We start from the raw sequence: 21602 nt of genomic DNA on the forward strand, positions 1-21602 counted from the left end.
GAACATAAGTATGAAAAATATTTTCTTATTTAATATTGTTAGAAAGATCATTTTCTACTGACACTGACAAAAGAAGATCTGCAGACCTCTGTACATAAAATCACTGAGGGTTTCCAGTTAGGTTATGGTAGACTGATGGTCTCACTGATGCTGGGCTGCCAGCATTCATGTTTCAAATACTCTAAGTTTCAGGACACCAGCTTGTTATTTATTTATTAATTAATTCAATTTAAATAAAACATTTAAATCAGATCTTTACCTGAAAAAGATGGAGTGAAAGACAGCGCTATACACGATTTCTGTTTTATAAAGAAGAACCAAGAGGGACAAATAACTGAATTAGTTATTCTGCTGGAAATTATTCATGGATAAGGAGCTACAAGTTCCTCAATGGTTAGACAGCTTAAGCAACACTTTGGGGTCAGCTGCTGATTACTAAAACGTCAGCATGTTGTTTCTTGGAGGCTGCTCCCAGCAGGAAGAAAAGTGTGTGAGACCAGCAAAAAAACTGAACACGAAGTCTCAAAGAATCAAATGACCGGTATGGATATATTAGCAGATGCAGCAGATGTGTTTTCATCTAAAATCCCTTCCCATTATTTTTTCCTTAAGCATGCCAAAATGCAAATCCAAAACCTGGTAGATTCCATACATCTATACTTCATAGGTGCTAAGGAACAGAATGTCTGTCAATGCGGCTGGCCGAGTCTCAGATATAACTCAAAAGGCTTCAGAGTCGTTTCTTGGAAAAGAAATACAATTTCCAGGAACATGCTGGAAGATTTGTGTCATGGTACCAGTTGTCCTTAAGAAACTATGGTTTGTGCTCAGTGTCCTCTATACTTCCCTGACCGAGAGCAGAAGAAACTGAAACATTCTGTTACCTTTGGTAAGTCTGCATGCCTTTGGATGTACTTGTATCCAGAAGCGTTTTTAGTACTTGGCAGGCTTAGGGATGAATAAACCAGTTTTCAGACTGTTTTGCTCTCTGGAGCTCTCAGGGATTGCTTGGCCCTTACCATCTCAAACCCCGGCACATCTCTTTGAGGCATAGGTAAATTCAGGAAAAAAAATGCTGCATCCGGTGATAATGGACGCCGTCACAGCACGCTGTTGCCTATGAGGAGACCTTTCTGTGGATTCTAGAAAGGACTTTCCAACTGGACTGTGTGGAAGGCATTCCTCTAGGCTGCTGAAACACCACAGCTTTGGCTTCTTGAATATCAGTGGTTGTCGTCAGCTTTAGGCAGCAAACTTGATTGTCCTTATCGGGATTTTTGAGAAACGCTGGTGGTCTCTTAAGTGTCCATCTCTCTTTTAATCCACGTGATGTTCTGTGCTCTTTCAATGACTGAAAGTCTTCTCAGTTTACTGAGATTCCTTTTTTGTTTGTTTGTTGTCAGCTCAAAGAACCCCCCCATATGGCTTAACTCAAGGTATCACTCTCTTCTGGTCCAAAACTTCCATCAGCGCTCTTCTGCAAAGGGCAGAAGACATGGAAAATGCTTAACATTCTCCAGTCTTAATGATGCAGACTTCAGTCCTTGGGCAGTACCCGTGGGTGGATCTTTCTTCTCCAGGACTGCTATGATGTCATTTGTAAGTTCCTGACCTAACCAGGAAGATACCATCTATGTTCAGATGCACTTCTGTGATAACAGATGCTGACTGAACCTGTGACCTATTTTATTTTTCTCCCAATTTCATCACAAAGGTCACGAACGATACAAGATCATCTCTACACTGTACTTACAAAGCATACTCCAACACCATGAGGAAAACATGTCAGCCTACCTGGTCCTATCACAAAGATTATAGATACAGATAAATTTCATATAGATGAATTTGGCTAATATCATCACAGCCTTTACATCAAGAAACAGAATTTGTGAGATCCTTTAGGCTGTCCAGAGATGGCCAAGCTCTGATTTTAAAGCAGCACTGCTGGCTGCAATCACTAACTATTGTAGGATCAAACCAGCATCACGCAGGTCATTTTTTTCATTAACAGAAACTATTCTACTGAATTGTTCCCTGGAACGTGTCTAGTAAGAGTAACCTGTCCTAAGATTTCATTGCTTCCTTTACTTCTTGTGGTCATATTTGGAACCCAGTTTTAAATGCCTCATCACTGCCACATCCTACCAGAAGTGAAGTCCTTATTTTAGGTTTTGTTTGGACAGAGTTTCAGGTTGCTCATCACCTGACTTGTGGCAGGAATAAATATCTTCTAACTGAGAAGGGCCAGCATACAGTTTTTATTTGGCAACTAAATACATTTTGCTGCTCTTTTGCCTACATTCTAAATAAGAATGGTGAAATGCAGTGGTCTGTTGAATAACTAACTTATGACTTGGTTGGAAGAAAATGGAGACAAATTCAAAAATCAACTGTTTCAAGGCTTTTTATTTTTTCTTTTTAAAAGGTTTTCAAATTCTGTGCCAGCATGTCCAGATGCTTTTGGAGCATGGGATAATAGCACAATACTGATTAATCTTGCGTGCTGCCTTGGCCTCTGAGAAGAACACATGATCAGCAGACTAAAAAAAAAAAAAAAAAAAAAATCTTCATCCAGAAGTGCTAATTTGTTCCACTTCCTTTCCCTTCCCCTTGCAAGTACATGGTAGAACAAGCTGGAAACCACTATTTGCACTCCATGGTGTGTTTTATATTCCTGTAATATCCACAAGGTAAGTTGACCATCCTCAAGATGACAATAAACCCAATTATTTGTTCACAAACTATGTATTGTCCAAAGAGTGTTCACTCACTCATCTGCAAAATCTTTTTTGTCACAAAACCCATTACAGACTCTTTGCAAATACCATTCATTTATCAATATAGGGTGTATCAGGATATGGATTCCAAATTTGAGAAGCTGTTTTCAGCTGAGAAACAGAATAATTTCCTGTTTGAGAAGCAGTTGCTAAGAAATTCTGTTCTTGTAGCATTTAAGAGATAGAAGTTTAATGTTCTATGGTAGTCAAAACAGTAGAAAAACTCTATGATTTATGACATACTCCTCCAAACTGACAAAAATGTTATATTGTACTTTGCAGCTCTATACAGGAAATCCCAAGACTAATTAGTTCCTGTTTTTTATACAATTGCATTTTCAGAAATTGTTCCTGCTGTCACAGCTGGCCTTGGGACTCTGCACATATTTTCCCACACATTCGGTCTATCATTCATGTTCAGAGATAGCTATATTCCTTGCAAGCAAACAACAAAGGAAATTATCATTATCTGAACAATTATGACTCCTGAGACTTACTTTAATTATAATAGGGGCAGCAAACCAATTCCAAGGATTGACTTTTTTTCTCCTTAGTTATGGGATCAGCAGTGGTCGTATTTAGAATTTTTTTAACTGAATCTTTGTCTTCCTTCCTTGCTCTTTTTAAATACTTTGTATTAAAAATAATTTGTATTCTTTTTTTTTTTCCTATGATGTTAATTCATAGTTCACATGGTTGTTAACATTTTGAAGATATGTTTTAATTTAAGTGAAGCTGCCAAGTATCTTTTGAAAGATAGACACACACTATTGTTAGTATTTTCTATAAGTTATTTCTCTGCTGGAACACCTACCAGAAAATATGGAGAGATACAGAAAGAAACCTTATCTTCTGCCCTCTCAAAACGAAGAAAACAAAATAGGAAAGGTTACTTTAGTAACTTAGTGATTACCTTACTAAAGGTAACCAGTTCCATATGAATTCAATGATTAATGCATTTTTCAGAACTAAGCAATGGCGGTTCAGTGTAATTTAAATGACAGAAATGTCAATCGCTGATTTTTTCTCTCTTCCTGATGATAAAGTTTATATTAAGAATATAACTTTTTTGAAACTATGAGCAATTGTACACTTATACTTTCTCTTCCTTCCTCATTACTTCTGATTTTTGTTTTTTAGATTCTTTCTCCCTCCACTCTTCTATCTTCTTTTTGTTTCTGTTGTTCTTACAACCTATTCCTTTTATATCATCTTACTTCTTTTTCTAGCTTCCTTGCAGAATGCATCCCACTCTTTCGGACTAACCACGGGTGTGAAGCTTTTCACAAAGCATAACTCCTAACCACACCTGCCCAGGCTACTACTGAGTATTACAGCTAACACTCTTCTTTCCCACTGGAGTCCTGCTGTCCTTTGCAGGTTCCAATCCCTAACAGCATAAGGGAAGGAGGTGCCTGGTAAACACAGAAAAATCCTGTGACCTGGCCATTACACACATTTTAAACCCTTGATAGAAGTACAAACCCAGTTTGAAATGAAATCTAACTGTGCTTTATTTAATTTTTCAGTCTTAGAGGAAAGAGGGCTTTTCTGAGCAAATTGGGTGAATGGAATATTGTATGTCTCTTGGTATCCCACAAGCTGTGTGCTGGCTATATAATGCTTGAAATCTCTTAGCAATTGAAGGCTTTGAAATTCAAATGCAGCTCACTTCCACTGAATCTTGAATTATAAAATGTCGTAGTGTCACACTGAAATGGTCTGCTGTACCATGGCAGATAAGTTCTAAAAAGAGAAAATAACCTGTTTTGGCAACATTCACTCTGACGTTGTTTATGTACAGAAGTATGAATACTTTGAGAAATTTTGATTTAATTTGGTTTAAGTGAGAGGCTTTAATGTCATGCTGAAAAGCAGGGAAGATGAGAGAGGGTTATGTGCTAGAAACTGAGGGAATCACTCAGACTTTTCATGAGTATCTGAAGCAAATTTTAAGAAGTTTGAAATGTCCATGTGGCTGTTTGACAAGTTGTTCATCTTAAAATTCAGAGAAAGAAAAGCAAAAACTGATTCTTACAAATGGGATTGAATGACAGCCCCAAGCTCTACATAGTGTCCCAAGCAGATTTTGCATCTAGCATAAGCCTGGCTCTGTTTTTGTTCTCTGGCATGAAAGTGCTTTCTGTAATAATCTGATACCAACATGGCAAGGCCCTGACCTTATTTGGGTCAGCAGCACAGAATTTCATACTTAAATGACCAAACATTAGACCACCAAACATACAAGCAAGCAAGTAAAAACAGCATGTAAATCTCCTTTCTCATCAGGATTACTCTATTATCTTGAAAGTCGAGCCTCTTTAGATGTGTGAAAATGACAGCAGTAATTCAACCCTGCAAGATGCCTCAAAAGCAAGACGAAAAGGCAAGCATTGGAAGGCGGGCAGTTCTCCTTCCTAAGTGTTCCCCTACATGATTTTGGTGTAGTTTTGGGATAGTGCAAGGCAGCAAAGGGCACCTACCTGGCTGTAGCTCTGGATGGCACCTCTGGGTTGAGTGCTGCGGGCTGGGAGTGGGGTGGCTGCGGTCTCGCCCAGGGCAAGGGTCTGGTTGCTGTGGTAGCTGGCTGAGTACTGGAAGGAGCCCTCAGGCTTGGTGTTGAGCTGCAGAGCACTCTGCGAGAGGAGGCTGGGCCCTGCAAGGGACAGGTTGGAGCCATCAGTCTCAGGGAAAGAGCATGCACCTGGTGGCATTTGACATTATCAGTGGCATGCCACATTTTGGCTTTTCAGTAATAAAAGTCAGGGAAATTAAAGTGTCTCTTTATCACTCAGTCATCAGTCTTACACTGTTCAAGCCACAGACCACAACTCTTTCTTCTTTGTTTTCTTCAAGAAAAACAAACCATCTGGTAAAGAAATCCTAAGCCAATTGATAGAGAAGTCATGTTTTTCAGCTCAGAATACTTTACAATTTTTTTCCCCCTGCATAAGCCATGTTCATTTCACTTATTTACACCCCACTGGTCAGTATAAGAAATGCCAATTTGTCCTTCCCCATGCCCAAGCACATGGCATCTATTGACTGTAGCATGCACACAGGGATGCAATACTTCAGTGACTGTGGAGATAGATGACAGCTGTTAAAATATTAATAGCTCCTCTCATCATGTCGGGCTCACCCTGATCTTGGTGAATTTTGATGACTATTTTGTCAGCCTACCTTATCTTTCCCCTCATGGACGCACACAGTAGGAGAGCAGAGCACAAGTAATGATCTCAGATGAGGGCTGCCAAAACCAAAAGGTGCTTGCAGCATCAGGAAAATGAACAGTGACACTAATATTCTTCTACCTGTTCTGCGAAACAAAACTGTTCCCATATTTGTAGAATCATAGAATCTTTTGGAAGGGACCACTAAGAGTCATCTAGTCCAACTCCTCTGCAGTGAACAGGGGCACCTACAGCTAGACCAGGTGCCCATGGCCCCCTCCAGCAAGACCTTGACTGTCTCTAGGGATGGGGTATTAACACATCTCTGGGCAATCTGTGCCAGTGCAACCTCTTCACTAGGTTTGTTAGTGCTGACATAGCATCAACTGACATAGCAGACTGATTTTGGCTGTGAGAGCACGTACTGGGCAGGGAGAGGCTTGTTGCCCAGCCCTGTCAACGTGGTTGAGACAGGCCCTCACACTGCTGATGGTGAGTTCCTCCTGGCCCCACACCCAAAGGCCCTACACCTTATGCCATCTCTGATCAGTGTCTCCTAGTTTTCCAAGAAGGAGTTGCCTGCCATGGTGTCTGGGTCCACCAAAGGAAGTGAAAGAAGACAAATGACGAGGGTTAGGCCTTGGGCACTGCACACACTACAAGGCAACGTGGCTTCACCCAAACAACTACAATCTGTATCCAGTAGCTCTACAGGGATGAGACGTTCAGGTTCTGGTTAGCACAAACACACTCATGAGAGCACAGCAGGTGGTACAAAGCTTAAGGGATGGGAAACAATAATGTTGATTTAGCTCTGATGGAACACATGAAAAGTTCAGTTTTAAAGAGAATTACAATGGTCAAATTTCAGTGAATTTTACGGTAAATAATTCCCAATACATCTCTAATACAAATGCCAAATTTTATATCCTGTAAGTCTTTGCTAAGAGGATGTACAGCTGCTCTACAAAGATTTCCATTTAAAAAATGTGCAAACAACCCTCCTCCTCTCCAAAATTTACATGGAAAATATTTTTTCCCCAGCTTGTTCCTCAGAAATGGCAGACTCATTATAACTGACATTTTTCAAAATCCAACCTGGATGGCTCATATTATTAAAAAATAAAATAAAATTGCAGTATGCTGTATGGTAGTGGAAGTGTTCACACTGAAGCGCAGACAGTGATTAAGACACTATTTTATATAACAACATAGATTATTAATTGCCAAGTTGATCTGATTAATCATATTCCAGGTATAGGAGAAATTGAGAAAGTAAGTTCTGGTCCTTGTCCTTTTCTTACAAGTGCAGAAGGAGATAGCTCTGTATATGTTGAGAGATTATTAAAAATGTATCACATGCTTAGGAGAGTTGAATTAATTCTGCCTGGGTGCTTATTAATCCAATATACTGCAGCTTTCTATTCTGTGACTCTGCAGTAAGTTCTTCTAGACATTCTCCATTTAACAGGGTTTGTTGCCGATCTTGTTCTTTAATAAAAGAAACACTTTCATAGATTTACTTAAAGATCATAAAGAAAATAGAGGCTTAGTTTAAAAATACATATTTTAGACTATGTGCTAATCCTTCAGATTTTGAATTTTCACTGAAAATTTGCCTGTGATCAAATGATGTGATTAAGTGCAGAAAATTCATAAGAGTGTAAATTTCTCAGGAGGCTAAAAAAGTTGAAGTGAGAAAGACATTTTTGCACATGAAAGTGTTTGAACTCATTCTTAAAGTAATTATGCTATGACATTTCTAAAGCTTAAATAATGATTAAACTATCACATGCTATGAACTCAATATGTTTAAATTTTCATTGCATCTGGCTTTTAAGTGTTCCTTTTATATTACTATTGCTCATCAGGGGATGTACATAGCTAGCATTGCATACATAGGTTCCCTGCACAATTTAGCTTAAATGCTTCAGTGGAAGTTAAGAAACGTATTCAATTGGGGAAGAAAAAAGCAAAAAAGTTTGAAGCATACAGTACATACTCACCAAATACTGGATAATCATTTTCATTTTGCACCTTAACAAGTAGAAATGAGCTAATAATTTACACACATTTGAGTAATTAAAAATTCATTTGAAAGAGACAGAAATTTACTTTAAAATAAATCCTCTCTCAATCAGAATGAGAATAGTGGCTGCTTGCCTGCAAATAGCTAAGTCTAAACAAGCATGCAAACATGGTACATGGTGCAAGGTACATTTGAGATCAGAGTGATCTGCAAAAAAGACAAGTTCCTTTTACAGGATTTAGTGACTACAGGCCTGTCTTGTCTGATAGGGAAAAGACAGATCACCTCTCCCATCAGGATTCTTCAAATTTCAGTCTGAAGGCACAGAGAAACCCCCTGAAGAGCCTGCAGCTCAACAGAAGAGAAGAAAATGGTTTGTTTGTGTACAGCTGTACACAGACTTATCAATGGCTCTCCACAGCAAAATACTCTTTCTACTCAGCAACAGTTTCAACTCTGCTGCGTTAGTTTAAAAACCTGTGTATGCAGTTATTTTTCTTTTGTTTTCAGAAGAGTTCAAACAGCTGAAAATTCTCTATTTTCTGTCAGGTACTCTAAATCAGCAGCATGAAGACTAGGCGAGAAAAAAAACAGGGGGATGATGGACATGCCTACAACAGGGAGCCAACCCAAAGTGAAACCTTGAGGGGATGGAGAGCAGAGGGCTTTGCCAGGAATCAGAGAAGACAAAGGGGGTTTTCCTTCACAGTCTGGAAGCCTGTCTGGAAGGCACAGCAGAGTTAGAAGAAGAGTTACCCATTTGGAGAGTGAAGGAAGGAGAGAGGCTTCTTCTGAAGCTCTTCTCACTGTATTACCCACCCTTCTTACTGGCAGTTGCGTTACAGGTTGGTACTTCTTCCTCCATTGAAAACCTAATAGTTTAAGAGGTTTGGAGTGCTTGCATGTACACGTCAAATTTAATTTGTGCAAAACAGGGAAGGGGAACAGATCCACTGCAGGACTCTGGCCTACCTTGAACCCCACCAAGTGAGGATTGCAGCACAAAGCCTGTTGCTACCTTCCTGCCATACTGCATTTGAGAAAACAAGCAGATTATGGCATTACTATAAACGAGCTGATTCAGGGCACTAAATATGGTGCATATGGCTGTAAATATAGGCCACTGATGCACAGACTCCATTGCAGAAGAAGTGTGTGACACTGATCTATTGGCAACGGGGGATCCAGGAGCTTGCAGGAATGTGAGGCAGAAGCTGCTGCAGGAGCCTCCCCAGGCACAGGCAGGGATGTGACTGTGCCCTATGCCTGTTGGGGTAAGGTGCTGCATGGCAGGATTTAATCTCTGGCCATTGTTCTTTCTGGTTAATAACACAATGTGCAAGGCTGCAACAAGCTGCAGTGTAGATATTTAAAAAGCAAGCCAAGAAAATGAGTGGCCTTATATGATAACATTATTATTAATTCAGGGACATCAAAGTAACATTTGGTCACAGGAAATCAAAGTCTCACAAAGAATCTCAATTATAGTCATCCATGGCTATGTTAAAAACGGGGAAAAAATTATGAAAACATTTGTCCTTGTATTATTTTAATCTTCTGCCTTTCCTTTCTGCTTTATTGAGACCACCTCCTCCTCCTCATTCCAGTCTTTGGTGAGCAAAACAAAACAAGCCAGCCAAGTGAAAACAAACAAACAAAAATCCAACAAAATACAAAACATCATTTTTGAATGATTTTTTTTTTTTTTTTTTTAAGTTATCCTTGTACAGTTAGTGTTTGCATTCAGAGATATTTTATATAGCTATTTCAGAGCAGCAGAATACTCAGAATACTAAGGTACTTCTAAGTACCTGCAGGCACTGTGTGCACTCTAACAGTACTTTCTAAGGCAGTAGAGAAATAGTGACAGAAAAAATACACAGAAACTTTTAATTCTACTTCATATTTAAGATGTGATAAGAGATTATAGACCATTAAGGGGAGAGAAGAAAAAAAAAAAAAAAAAAAAAAAAAGGAAAGAAAAAAAGGAAAGAAAAAAAGGTGGTAACGGAACAAGAAAATTGCACCAGCAAAATTATCTTACTATAGTTCTCTATTTAGGTCATACTTTATATTTTCTCTTTTTCAAAGAGTGTTTGCAGTCTACTGAAAACAAGATAAAAGAACCTTTGTACTGTTTGGAACAAACATATAGTTTGATTTTAAATGGTATTATGTTGCTCAGCACAAAAGCTAGTTTCACTTGTGCAACTGACTTTTTACCTACATTTCATCAGAACAATCCCACTTACACATTGAAGGAAGGTCCAAAATGTCCTTTTTTTGTATGCTCAGAAACCTCAAGGGCTATATAATCAATGGATATTAAGATGTTATAATCACAAAAAGAACAAGAGAGCTAGGCAAGGTAGACTAAGATAATAAGAGAGAATAAATGGAAGGCTTACCCGTATGCTAGGCTCACCTACAAAACACCAGAAGAGGGGATCTCCAGACAAGATCCTTCCCTACTGGTAGCCAGCTCTTAAATAGGTCTAGGAGGGGTGGAGCCTGGCTCCAGCCCTTCCAGCAGCACAGGTGAATTGCCTTCACCTGTGCTCCTCTGGCTGACTCATGGCTCGCCTCAGGTGATCAATCAGAGGTTCAGGCCGTGACTCAGCAGTTCCCATACAAGGGCTAAGGCCACTATATTCAATTTCACTGGAATATGCCTGGTAATTTCAGTAGGAGTCAAATCAGTTTGTAATATATTTTAAGGTGTATAAAGATACATTAAGGTGTAGGAAACTGAAGCATGCTTACAGAGGAAATGTATCAACTGAACTCAGGGTATAAAACCAATGTAAAAAAAATACAATGATGGTAATGAATAGCCATAGTATTAAAAATGCAGTAGAGAAAGAAAAGAAATGGAAAGATATTTCAAAAAAAGGCAAGAAAGACCAAAGTTAATCACACACTACTGAATTTTGATTCTAGTGGGCAGTCCTTAATGTCTAATGGGTCTTCAGGGAGGGATGACAAAAAATTAGGCATCACAGCAATCAGGAATCTAATAGCTAGGCAACCTGGTTGAGAATCAAGGACCGGAGGGAACGGTTTCAAGCTATGGCAGGGGAGATTCAAGCTGGACATTAGGAATTATTACTTTTCAGAAAGGGTGGTCAGGCACTGGAATGGACTGCCCGGGGAGGTGGTGGAGTCACCGAGCCTGGGGGTGTTCAAGGAAAGGCTGGATGTTGTGCTGAGGGACATGGTTTAGTGGGAGCTATTGGGAATAGGTGAACGGTTGGACTGGATGATCTCTTAAGTCTTTTCCAACCTTGGTGATTCTATGATTCTATGATTCTAAGAATCGGAGCTGGTGAGTCATGACCTATTCTTTTCCTTTCTTTCATAAATAAGACTCAGTCTGGCAAATACACAGTGGTAGTGCTTAACCAAATCTTATCCTATAGTGTTCATAAGCAGAAGAACATCTCATGAAAGAAACCCACTAGGAACTTGTGGTCCAAGGAGATTAACAAAGGCAGAAGTGAAGCAGCTGCATAGGTGCCAAGAAGACATGTGAAGTTCTGAGAGACCAGTCCAGTATCTTTACACCGAGTAGAGGTGGGGGGAAGAAACACATCCTATTAAGTTTTGCTATTTGTAATATTATACATCCTCAGTGAGGAATGTAGAAACAAATACATGGCATGTGATAAGAGTGGTACAAATCAAGTACAGTATTGTTGCTGAAATATTTTAACCTACAGGACAGGGGGTTCAGGTGGTAGGAATCTGAGGATTAACTGCATTACAAACTCATTGAACATGATATTTTTTCAGCCTTATATCTTAGAGTCATTGCTTGTTCTCAAAGTTAAATAGCCAGGTGAATGCTGGATTACTGTGAAGGCGGAAGTCACTAAAAGAAGCCAAAGAAATAGTTCCCTGTGGTGATACTAATGACAGATGATCCCTACTGTCTGCCAATCAATCATCTGAAAAGTTACTTATTTCCTAGCAGGGAGACTGCAGTATCTCATGGAATATATCACGTAGAGTATTTTCAAAAGTTGTAGCTTCACAACCCATGACAATTCAAGATAAATTTTTAGTTCATGTGCTATAGCAATTGTATGGTCAATTTTCAGTATGAAAGAGAACTAGAATTTTACATTACACAGCAGAAGCTATCACGTAGCAAGTATTCAATAATACATTATCTGCTAGTTGTTAAATTATCAAATAATTACCATATAATGACAAGTTATATAAAGTACTGTATTATTACAAGATAAAGGCATGATTAATTCAGTATTCTAAATCTATGCAATAATTACTTCTGAATTGGATAAAATAATTACACTATGAACTGCAGACATACACACCTAGTCAGCCTCCATGCAATAATTACATGCTTGTTACTTAGTTTTCCATGAGAAGTTTCCAGTGAAAATATCATGCAAGTAAGAAGAGCAGGATTTTTTCTGTCCTTAAGATTTAAAGTCACTTGGATTACTGGGGCAGCTTTCCTCTCCAATTAAGTGCTAAAATGGAGCACAATTATTGTGTTACACATTTCCACTTGGTCAGTCATCTACTGCAATGCTAGTCCTAATTGACAAAGGAAATAGACCAAAACATGCTAAAACGAATGTTTAATTAGCTCACATTCCAATTATAAACAACACTTCCCTCACCTTCGATCAACTGACAGAAGTAGTAATGATAAATTATAGAGTAAGTGTAAATAAAGTATTTTTAATTAGTGTAATTAATCACTTCACACATTCTTCAACCTGCTTTGCTCATTTGGGTAACAGCTGAAAGAAAGCACTAGCAAAACTCTTTTAATGTCCTTTAAACATTCATTTACAAAGTTAATAGGTCAAGGTGCCTCACATTCCAGTTGGAGGAATCATCTTGTAAGTGTTCCTTAGTAGTCCTAATTAAGGATTTCAAATACCAAGATGTCATTGTTTACTCTTTCTTCTTCTTCTTAGGTCATTAAGGTTTTGTTTGAAATATTGATTTGAACTCTACAACCTACTTTTCCGGTGTGTTTAAGAGTGTATATTCATGAAAAATAGTTGCTAACCACTTCTAAAAGTTGCTTGCATTTGTTGCCAGTTCTGCAAAGAGATGTATGATTTTGAGAGATCTAATAAAATGAAACATTGGCTCAAGTACCTTTAGATTGAGCATTCAGTTTCTGAATGCTCAACTATAGTTGGAAAGCTGGAGGAATGCTAGAACTGGACTGAAAGGAAAATGAAAACTTGGATAACTCTGGATGGTAACCTGCAAGGTTGTTTCCAGCGTATTTGAGGGTAGTGTAGAGGGGACGATAGTTACAGACAAATTCTGTGGCATCTTACTGGTATCTCCCATTTTTCAAGTCCTGCTCTCCTAATCAGAAATAAATTTTCCTTTGAGATCAGAAGGGTAAAGGACATTTGTTTGTTCTCAAACACTCCCTTGCAGCATGGCCTATTTCTGAGATAATCTGAATTTTTTTTTTTTTTTAAGAAACTCTGTTGCAGATATTATTTAGGACAGTTCTGGAAAGCTGAAAAATTCAGTGGAGAGAAGGTGAGGGATGCCCTGCAAAAGATTCCTCAGGTCTGCAAGCCTGTGGGGATTGCAAGGGACAGCCAAATTGCTACTTAAGCCCAGCCTTATCTCCTTTCTTCCCCATTTCTAGTCTCTGCAGAACTGCAGATGGAAGCAGCTGTGGCAGCAGTCAGTTGTAGGGAAAAGTCCAGGGAATTAGATGGGAGACCTTTGTGGTTGTCATAAAAAGACAACATTTTCCTCATTAGAGGCAGAAAAATGAAAGATTGGACCATGGGAAAATGTAAAATCCAAAGGAAATATCCAGCTTGGCCATCAATATGTGCTTGAATCAGGGGTTTAGTATGCATAAAATATGATGAAAAAAATAATAAGGAAAAAATTAAATAAATTGATGAAAACAAATCCAGTTAGCTCTGACTGGTCAAGCATCCTGTAGGAAAAGGATTTTCAAGACAGCTGTTAGTAACATGTCACATGGAAGATAATATGTAGCTGTAATATAGCAGTAACAAAAGGCATTCTCCCCACTTTCCCTTCAGATAAAGATCTGTACTAGCAAAGTATTTCAAGATCTATATTCTAGGAGATATTCAATATTAAATATGTAGGTAACTGTGTTACAGTAAGGAATGCCAAAGCTGCAATGTAACGCAGCTATTCCATGGCCTAGTAATGTACAAAGCTGAAAAAAGTGTAGGTGAAGAAGCATACTCAAAATGAAGAAATAAGTGATAAAACTTTGGATACTAAAGTAGGTTTCTTATTATGAAACAAACATCTCTTCAGATGAACGGCAGCAACTCTTACACAAGTACACAGAAAATGAACTTGATTTACAGAAATGGAAAGTAATTTATATGCAGTACCATGCACTGCCAACACCAAGGGGGCTATGTACTACCTACAGATACAGAAAAGGGCTGTAGTGTTGTTACAGAACCTATTTGTAAGCACTGGAAAATAGGCTTCAGTGGAATGTGTTCAGAAATGTAGCACATGTTCATTTTCATTCAAGACACCTATAAATGATACATATCTGGAGATAAGATGTAAAAACCAGGCTGATGACATTATGTAAAGGAACAATACAAGGATATCCCTTCTAACTCTCTGACCTAATTACTGCTAGAATAAAAGACGAAGAGCACTTTCTTTCAAGAGTAAGTGAACTGGGAACAGAAGATGTTTTCATTACATGCTAGTTATCATGTGCTTTTTCTACAAGATAAAAATACAGCCATTATTGTAAGGAGAAGACGGAAGACCTCAGTTAGGATCTGAAATAATGAATCACTACTGCAAGGGACAACAAAGTACTGCAAACATTTGTAAGAAGTAACAGAAGAATGTAAGACTTGAAGTGAAAAAGCCATTTAGAAATTCCTGTTGATGACTCGTGAGCAGCTCTACAATCGAGGCTGCTAGATACTAACATTGACTATCAGGACTCCAGTGCGCTATTGCAAGAAGTAATATCCTCTCACACTTCTTTGTGCTCTTGCATCCCATCCTAACAGTAATGAGTTTGTTTTTGATTACTGATTTTTATTTTTATTTTTCTGAATGCTCTTATTGGAATTCTTGAATGCTTGACTCTCCAGGATTCCAAGTACTGCATAATACTAGTGACATATGTCCAGATAAGAAGAATCTGTACTTGATTAAGCCAAGACTACAAAATGGAAAATATGAGCTCCAAATATTGTTTGGAATTATGTTTCAAACCTTTGCACACTCCAAGTACATATTGCCCAGTAGTTAAAATTCACTTAAATGCACACCTGGGAGAGACAAGAAAGGTAAAAGTAGCTGAGCTAGCTAAAGAATTATATAAAGGGAAAAAATTTCTTCATGGATGGCAAAAATCTGTAAGTGATAACTTATGAATATAACAGAATTTCCAGTGAATTCAGTTAAAAGTTGTTGGGAAGTTAGGAAGTATATTTTGGAAATAAGAAATTGTAGCAAACTCATAGAACAAGGTAACGTAGCAAAGTCTAGGCAGCCCTGACATTATAGGGTAAGTTCACTGTTATTTATTCAGGTAGTGTACTGTTTTGCTTTCTGTATCGTACCAAATAGGGCATTACTCCAGATATCTTTGTGAAATGCCGGACTGCCAAATCTTCTTTCTTAAGCAACCTTGGTAGTACTTCATAATAAAAAAAATTTTGGAGCTCCATTTTAAATGAGAGAAATTAGTGGAGATCAAGACTTTTAATGATAAGCAGGTTTAATAATAGGCTTAAACATATTTAATCTCAGTATACAGAAGCTGCCTGTGCTTTTGATTTTTATAGAAAAAGCTGTCTGAAATTTTGATTAAAAACAAGGATAACCTACTGCAAATTTTTAAATGACCTCAGGATTAAGCAACTTCTTTTATAGAAGATTAATCATATTTTATGAAATTGCTTGCTAAACTCAGCACATATTGAATTCAGATATGATCTGGAAAACATAATTTATCACTGACCATTAGGATGATGGGTGTTACAGGAGCAATAGATGGAAAGCACCCAGGAGCAAGATGGGCAGCAAGGATAGTAGCTAAATTGCATTTCTGTACTGCAGAGGACACAAATAGAAAAAATAATTCCCACTAGCCTTCTATCTATGGATGTGTAAGGTTGAACTGGAGCTCTTTTGGCAGTACAGTTTCTGCTGGCACATGTTACACCTTCATCAGAAGCCTCTGCCAAAAAAAACTTGTTAGTAGCTGGAGTTAGACACGATGTGAACTACTTTAAGAATGTAAATCTCTTCTGTCTACGAATGACCTGATTTGTAGATGATGTTACTTCTGTGAAACTCTACATGTGGTATGCAGGAGTGGTAAAAGTCACACAGTATTCACTGTAACAGAATTTTTCTGCCTACCGAAAGATCAGAATATGGAACAACAGCAGAACAGTACCTGAACTTGGCTTCTGGGTGGGTTTAGAATCGTAGAATATCTCAAGTTGGAAGAGACCCACAAAGATCACTGAGTCCAACTCCTGGCTCCACACAGGACCACCCAAAATCCAAACCCTGTGTCTGAAAGCATTGTCTAAGTGCTCCATGAACTCCAGCACGTGGGGCTGTGCCCAGTGCCCTGGGCAGCCTGTTCTATGTCCACTGCCCCCTAGTGAAAAACCCTGTCCCTCACCCCCAGCTGCCCCTCTCCTGACGCAGCTCCATGCCGTTCCCTCGGGCCCCATCGCTGTCACACAGAGCAGAGCTCAGTGCGCTCCCTGTGAGGAGCTGCAGCTGCCATCAGGCCTCCCCTCAGCTCCTCTGCTCTGGGCTGAGCAAACCCAGGGCCCTCTGCCATTGCTCTTATGTCTTACACCTTTCTATCTTTCTTACCCTGTGACCAGAAGAAGAAAGCTGCACGTGAGAGCAGGCACTGTATGCAGCTACACAGACAGCAGTGTCCAGCTAAGCAGGAAGTCCCATGCTTTGATTTGGGAAACACCGTATTTTGACATAAATAATAGTTATTTTTAATTTTTCGTTTTCATTGCCTATCTCCTATTTTGTAAAGAACAAATACTTTTAAAATTGAATATGAGCTTGGTTTACAGAGGAAAAAAAAAAAAGAAGAAGAAACTAGGTAATTATGGGTATCTTTTGCATGATTAAGTCATAAATTTTTGGAAGTATTTTATACATTAAAAGATCAACTGTCAGTTTCAAGTATTCCTAATCACCTTATGTGCCCAGCACAGCCAAAGGCTGCTATTGATAGTATTGAACTGAAGTGCTCCCTTTTCATTTCTAGGAAATAAAATCAGATGGTTACAGACACCACACAAACATGAGTCACACAAAGTTGAGTGCATTATCCATCAGAAATAATAATTAAAAAAAACCCCAAAAACCGATCTCCAAGGCTCCAAAACAAAACCAGCCAAACAGCAGCTTCTGGCTATAAAGGATGCACAGCTACTCACAGATAGTTGGTATAAGACAAAAGTTATCATTGGATTTATCACTTTGCTCTGTGAGCTTAGCTAATAGCACAGAATAGGTTTCCTTTTCTCATGCAAAGTAATACTTTTTTTTTTTCTTTTTTTTTTTTTTTCCCCCCTGAGCTTTGACAGACTTGAATCTTTTCTGTCCACAAATGAAAATAGCTATTTGGCCTTCGCGGTAAACCGATTCAGAGCGTATTTAACACTGCCTCAAAGGTAAGTCTACTAAGTAGTAAGTCAACAAGGTCAACATTTTATGAAAATCTTTTTAATTTCCCAGAAACACCTCTTTCATAAAACAAAAGGTGCACTATGAGAACTTCTCTGCATATTTTGATTGACGTAAAAAAAATACCACTCATATTTCACTTATGTAATATCTCCAGCATAAACAGCAGTTTGCATGTTGTCCTTTACAGAGAAAGAATCCCATTAAACTCCTCACACACCCAGGATTTTCTCCTTCAGTGTCCATAGATATGCACCACCCTCCTTTCACGTTGTACTCATAAAATGCATTTGTCCATTTCTAAAGCCAGAATGAAAAAAATGGAAAATAATGGAAAAACTGCCTACTTTATGTTAGACAAGTCACAGAAATTTGACTTTGCTGAGAATTCTGTAAACTCCATGTGGCACAAAAGAAATTAAGCCCCAAACCAGACCTGCCAAGGTGTTCTGTTCCATTCACATCTCACGCAGGCCAACAAACCAATTACCTCTTGCACTGCTGCATCAACAGACTGGTTTCATGCTCGTGAGCTGGCACCAGAGGATCACTGAGCTGTGCAGTTCTTGGCATCTAACTGTGCTGAGAGCACAGGTGCTGGCATACCACTACAGCATGAGCAGAATGAGTGGTTTATCAGTCTGTCAAGAGGATGTGGGTGCACTTGTTTCCTGGCCTGTACTACAGACAAAATATTTACTGATGTTCTTTTGCATTGCAGGTTCAGATGCCAAAAGTCTTTCTTTGTTCTGTTTCTACAGATGCTACCATAAGTCACTGTCACTTTCTAATGAGTTTCACTAACTGCTTCCTGCAGTGGATGAGGGAACACCTGGTTATTCGAGCAGGATTTGTGTTTGCCACAGGCTAATCATTACAGGCTGATCATTACCTCCTTTCCATCTTTGAAGCTGCTACTAATTGTTCTTGATTTTCTGATCTCTTTGCTCTCTCCTTCATTTTCCTCCTCCATCCATATATATTTTACCAGCTGTTATTACTACTGTGTTAATTCAACTTTCACATTTTGTAATGCAGTAATAAGGTGAAATTTTAAGGAGTTGTTTTCTTCAGGCAAGGATGTTAAGTCAAAAAGCATAAAATAACACCATGCTCCAAAGTCAAACTCATCTCAAGAGAAACAATCTCCATATATAGTAATATGGTGCTATGAGTATGGAAGAGATACATAAAAGCCCATTTCATCACATAGGCATAGCCTGAGATAAGGGAACCCTGAGAAACGTGCTTTAGGTGACAATACACTGAAACAAAAATCAGCCTATAGGCTGCTGTACAGAAATGGAGGGAACTTACAAATGACTTATGTGCAACACTGTCATACTATTACTTTTGCTCTGTCAACATGACACATCAGCGAGCAATGTGGATTAGCCTGAAGTCAGATAAACATGTAAAAAGTAAGGATTACAAGGCCACTTTTATACTGAAAATGTTTTGGGTTTTTTTCCCTCTCTGAGGATGAATAGGCATCTGTTTGGGAAACAAGATACTGAGGTTTTATTTCATGATGTGTGAAAACAGAAAAGATAAAGGAATTGGAAAATAAAAGACAGAATGGAAGCAAGAAGGTAAGGAATGGACATAAGGGTTTGGCAAGAGAGGAAGGCGTATTTTAGGGAACAGCAGGATAGCAAAGATCAGAGCATTGGAAAGGACAAGGCTACAGGGAGATTAAAATGAAGCCAGCAATTTAGATCCAACAGGACATGAACATACTGGACTGTCATGTTTTGAACAGTTCTGCTGGTGGCTTCAAGCACTTTCTCCCTGAGAAGCCTATAAATCCCCTTGGATGCATGACTGGTCTTTAAAATAACTGCAGAAGAACAGGCTTTCAGTGTCATGCATAGTAGGGTGTTCACAGCAACCCCTTTGCTGCCCCTGAGGAACCAGAGAAAGCGGAGGCTACTTTGCAGAGTGCTGCTGACTCCTGCAGAATTCTCCAGGCCTCCTGTGAGTAAACAGTCCTAAGAGTTTGAAGACGGGCACAGCATCTAAGCAGAGCAAGATCAGCTGGACCCGAGTTACAATCCGTAACATCCCACAGTCAGAATGACTTAGCAGGGCACAGCTGGTGAAACAGATGCCAAATACCATTAGGATTGCTGTTGGGAAGATGTGTGGCTCCACTCCTAAAACTGACTCTTTGCAGTGGTCTTTTCCTGACTGTGTAAGGGAACTGATAAAAGAGGAAAGTTTAAAAAAAAAAATTAAAAATCACTTGTTCTCTTGAGGTGAGAAGACAAGCATGAATTTAACATGATGCAATATCCTAGAAAGAAAGATATGCTTGTTCTACCTGAACCTTACCGTGCTGATACCAATGATAAGAGGTTTGGACAGCTAGTGAGCAAAGTTCTGGGTGAGAACATGCAACAGAGAACAGAGAGACTGCACTTAAACAGAAGATGCTTCTGGCAGCTGCTCACTGTTTAGAGGATGTGCCACATTAGATATTGGGCAAAGATGACTTAGAAACCCCAGAGCTTTGAGCTAACAAATTGAGAAGGCTTGCATTAAAAGAGATGGGATGGAATAACAAGAGGCAGCCAACGATCCACCCATAAATATTTACTCTAAATATATTAAAAGACTGTCAGATGCTTCCTCAGACATATACCCAGTGTGGCTTATCTGTAGCTAAAAACTGTTTAGTCAGATGACTACCAGGTTTGCATTAATGCAAAAGGAAAGAGAGGTAGGAGGAAAGGTGAAGTGACCCTTTTAATGCACTTATGCCACTGCTATTCCAAAGATTCTAAAATTATTCTCAGTTTCTAAAATTAAAGAGGGCATCCACAGTGCTGAGGTGATTTTTGTCTCTGAAACATACTTGAAGAGCACGTGATTTTTTGAGTTTGTGTGTTTATCAGGAGATCCCATGAGAACACCTCCTTTGTGTGTGCAAAGAATGACTCAGCTGGATCACCCTGGCACTCAGAGTAGATAATGAAATGGAAATAACTTCATCTATCAACAAATTGTGAGGTCCACTGATGCCAAATTTCAATTCATTCAGCATGTCAGCCATCTGACAGGTGGCAGTTTCACAAAGAAGAGCAATGGAATTGAAAACACATAAACACATATCTTTTTACACATTCATTGTGTAAATGGAGCCTTTTTGTTTCAATCTATTTTCAATATCAATGAATAAAGCGGCTGATAAAGGATGAAAATCATGAAGGTTGGAGAAGGAATTCTCTTTCAGAGTGGGACATCTGCTTTCACACTGAGTAAGGAGGATCTCTGTTATTGTAAAAAATTGCTGAAACAAAATTGAATTAAGACAATAAAATAAGAGCATAGCCCATCTTTTTAGCCTCAGAATTAGGCAGCATAGATAAGTGAAAAACACATCTGTTTAATACAACAGTATGTATAATTTCCTGAGATAAAAATTGTCTGTTCATCTAACGTCAGTCATTCTTTAGAGGAAAAAAAAAAAAAAGAGAGAGAGAGAGAGAGACTTCTAAATGGCACCGCTATCCATCTGTGTTGCATTTGGGGCAAACAGTTTTAAGTGACTACAAGAGTTAATACATCACGGGACTGAATACTCTGTGCTGAGCCACGTTTTTTCTTCTGCAGAAAGACTGGGATGTCCCTAACTGCCTGCAATTTTGTTCAGGTGCAGCCTTAGCAAAGCACACTCTGAAATGGTAAAAGCCAAGAAGACAGTATTATTTAATCTCCGTTGTATTTACTGCCTTATCAGCATCCTGTATTCTCTAATTAATCTTGAACAGAGGACAACAGAGTCACAGATGTGAATATTCAGGAAATGTGGAAAAGATTGCCCGTAGTACTGGCAGAGTCAGGTGGGGAAAGCCGGAGTTTCAATACAAAATGCCAAGTTTTAAATTGAAGATTAGAATGCAGCAT

The 21602-nt window shown here is 38.8% G+C and overlaps 1 protein-coding gene across 2 annotated transcripts in view; it reads right to left on the minus strand.

The window, feature by feature from the left end:
* Positions 1-21602, minus strand: part of CTNND2 (catenin delta 2) — a gene marked incomplete at both ends in the record, with an annotated part of 505693 nt that overhangs the window by 263033 nt on the left and 221058 nt on the right. Inside the window, one exon of one of the 2 annotated variants that reach the window (XM_079533797.1) lies at positions 5261-5433. The exons of the other annotated variant lie outside the window; for it this stretch is intronic. Coding sequence (XP_079389923.1) covers positions 5261-5433 — 173 coding nt within the window. The remainder of the gene's footprint in view (positions 1-5260; positions 5434-21602) is intronic. 2 annotated transcript variants of the gene reach the window in all.

Source organism: Tetrao urogallus (assembly GCF_951394365.1).
Source record: "Tetrao urogallus genome assembly, chromosome: 3".
Taxonomy (NCBI): Eukaryota; Metazoa; Chordata; class Aves; order Galliformes; family Phasianidae; genus Tetrao; species Tetrao urogallus.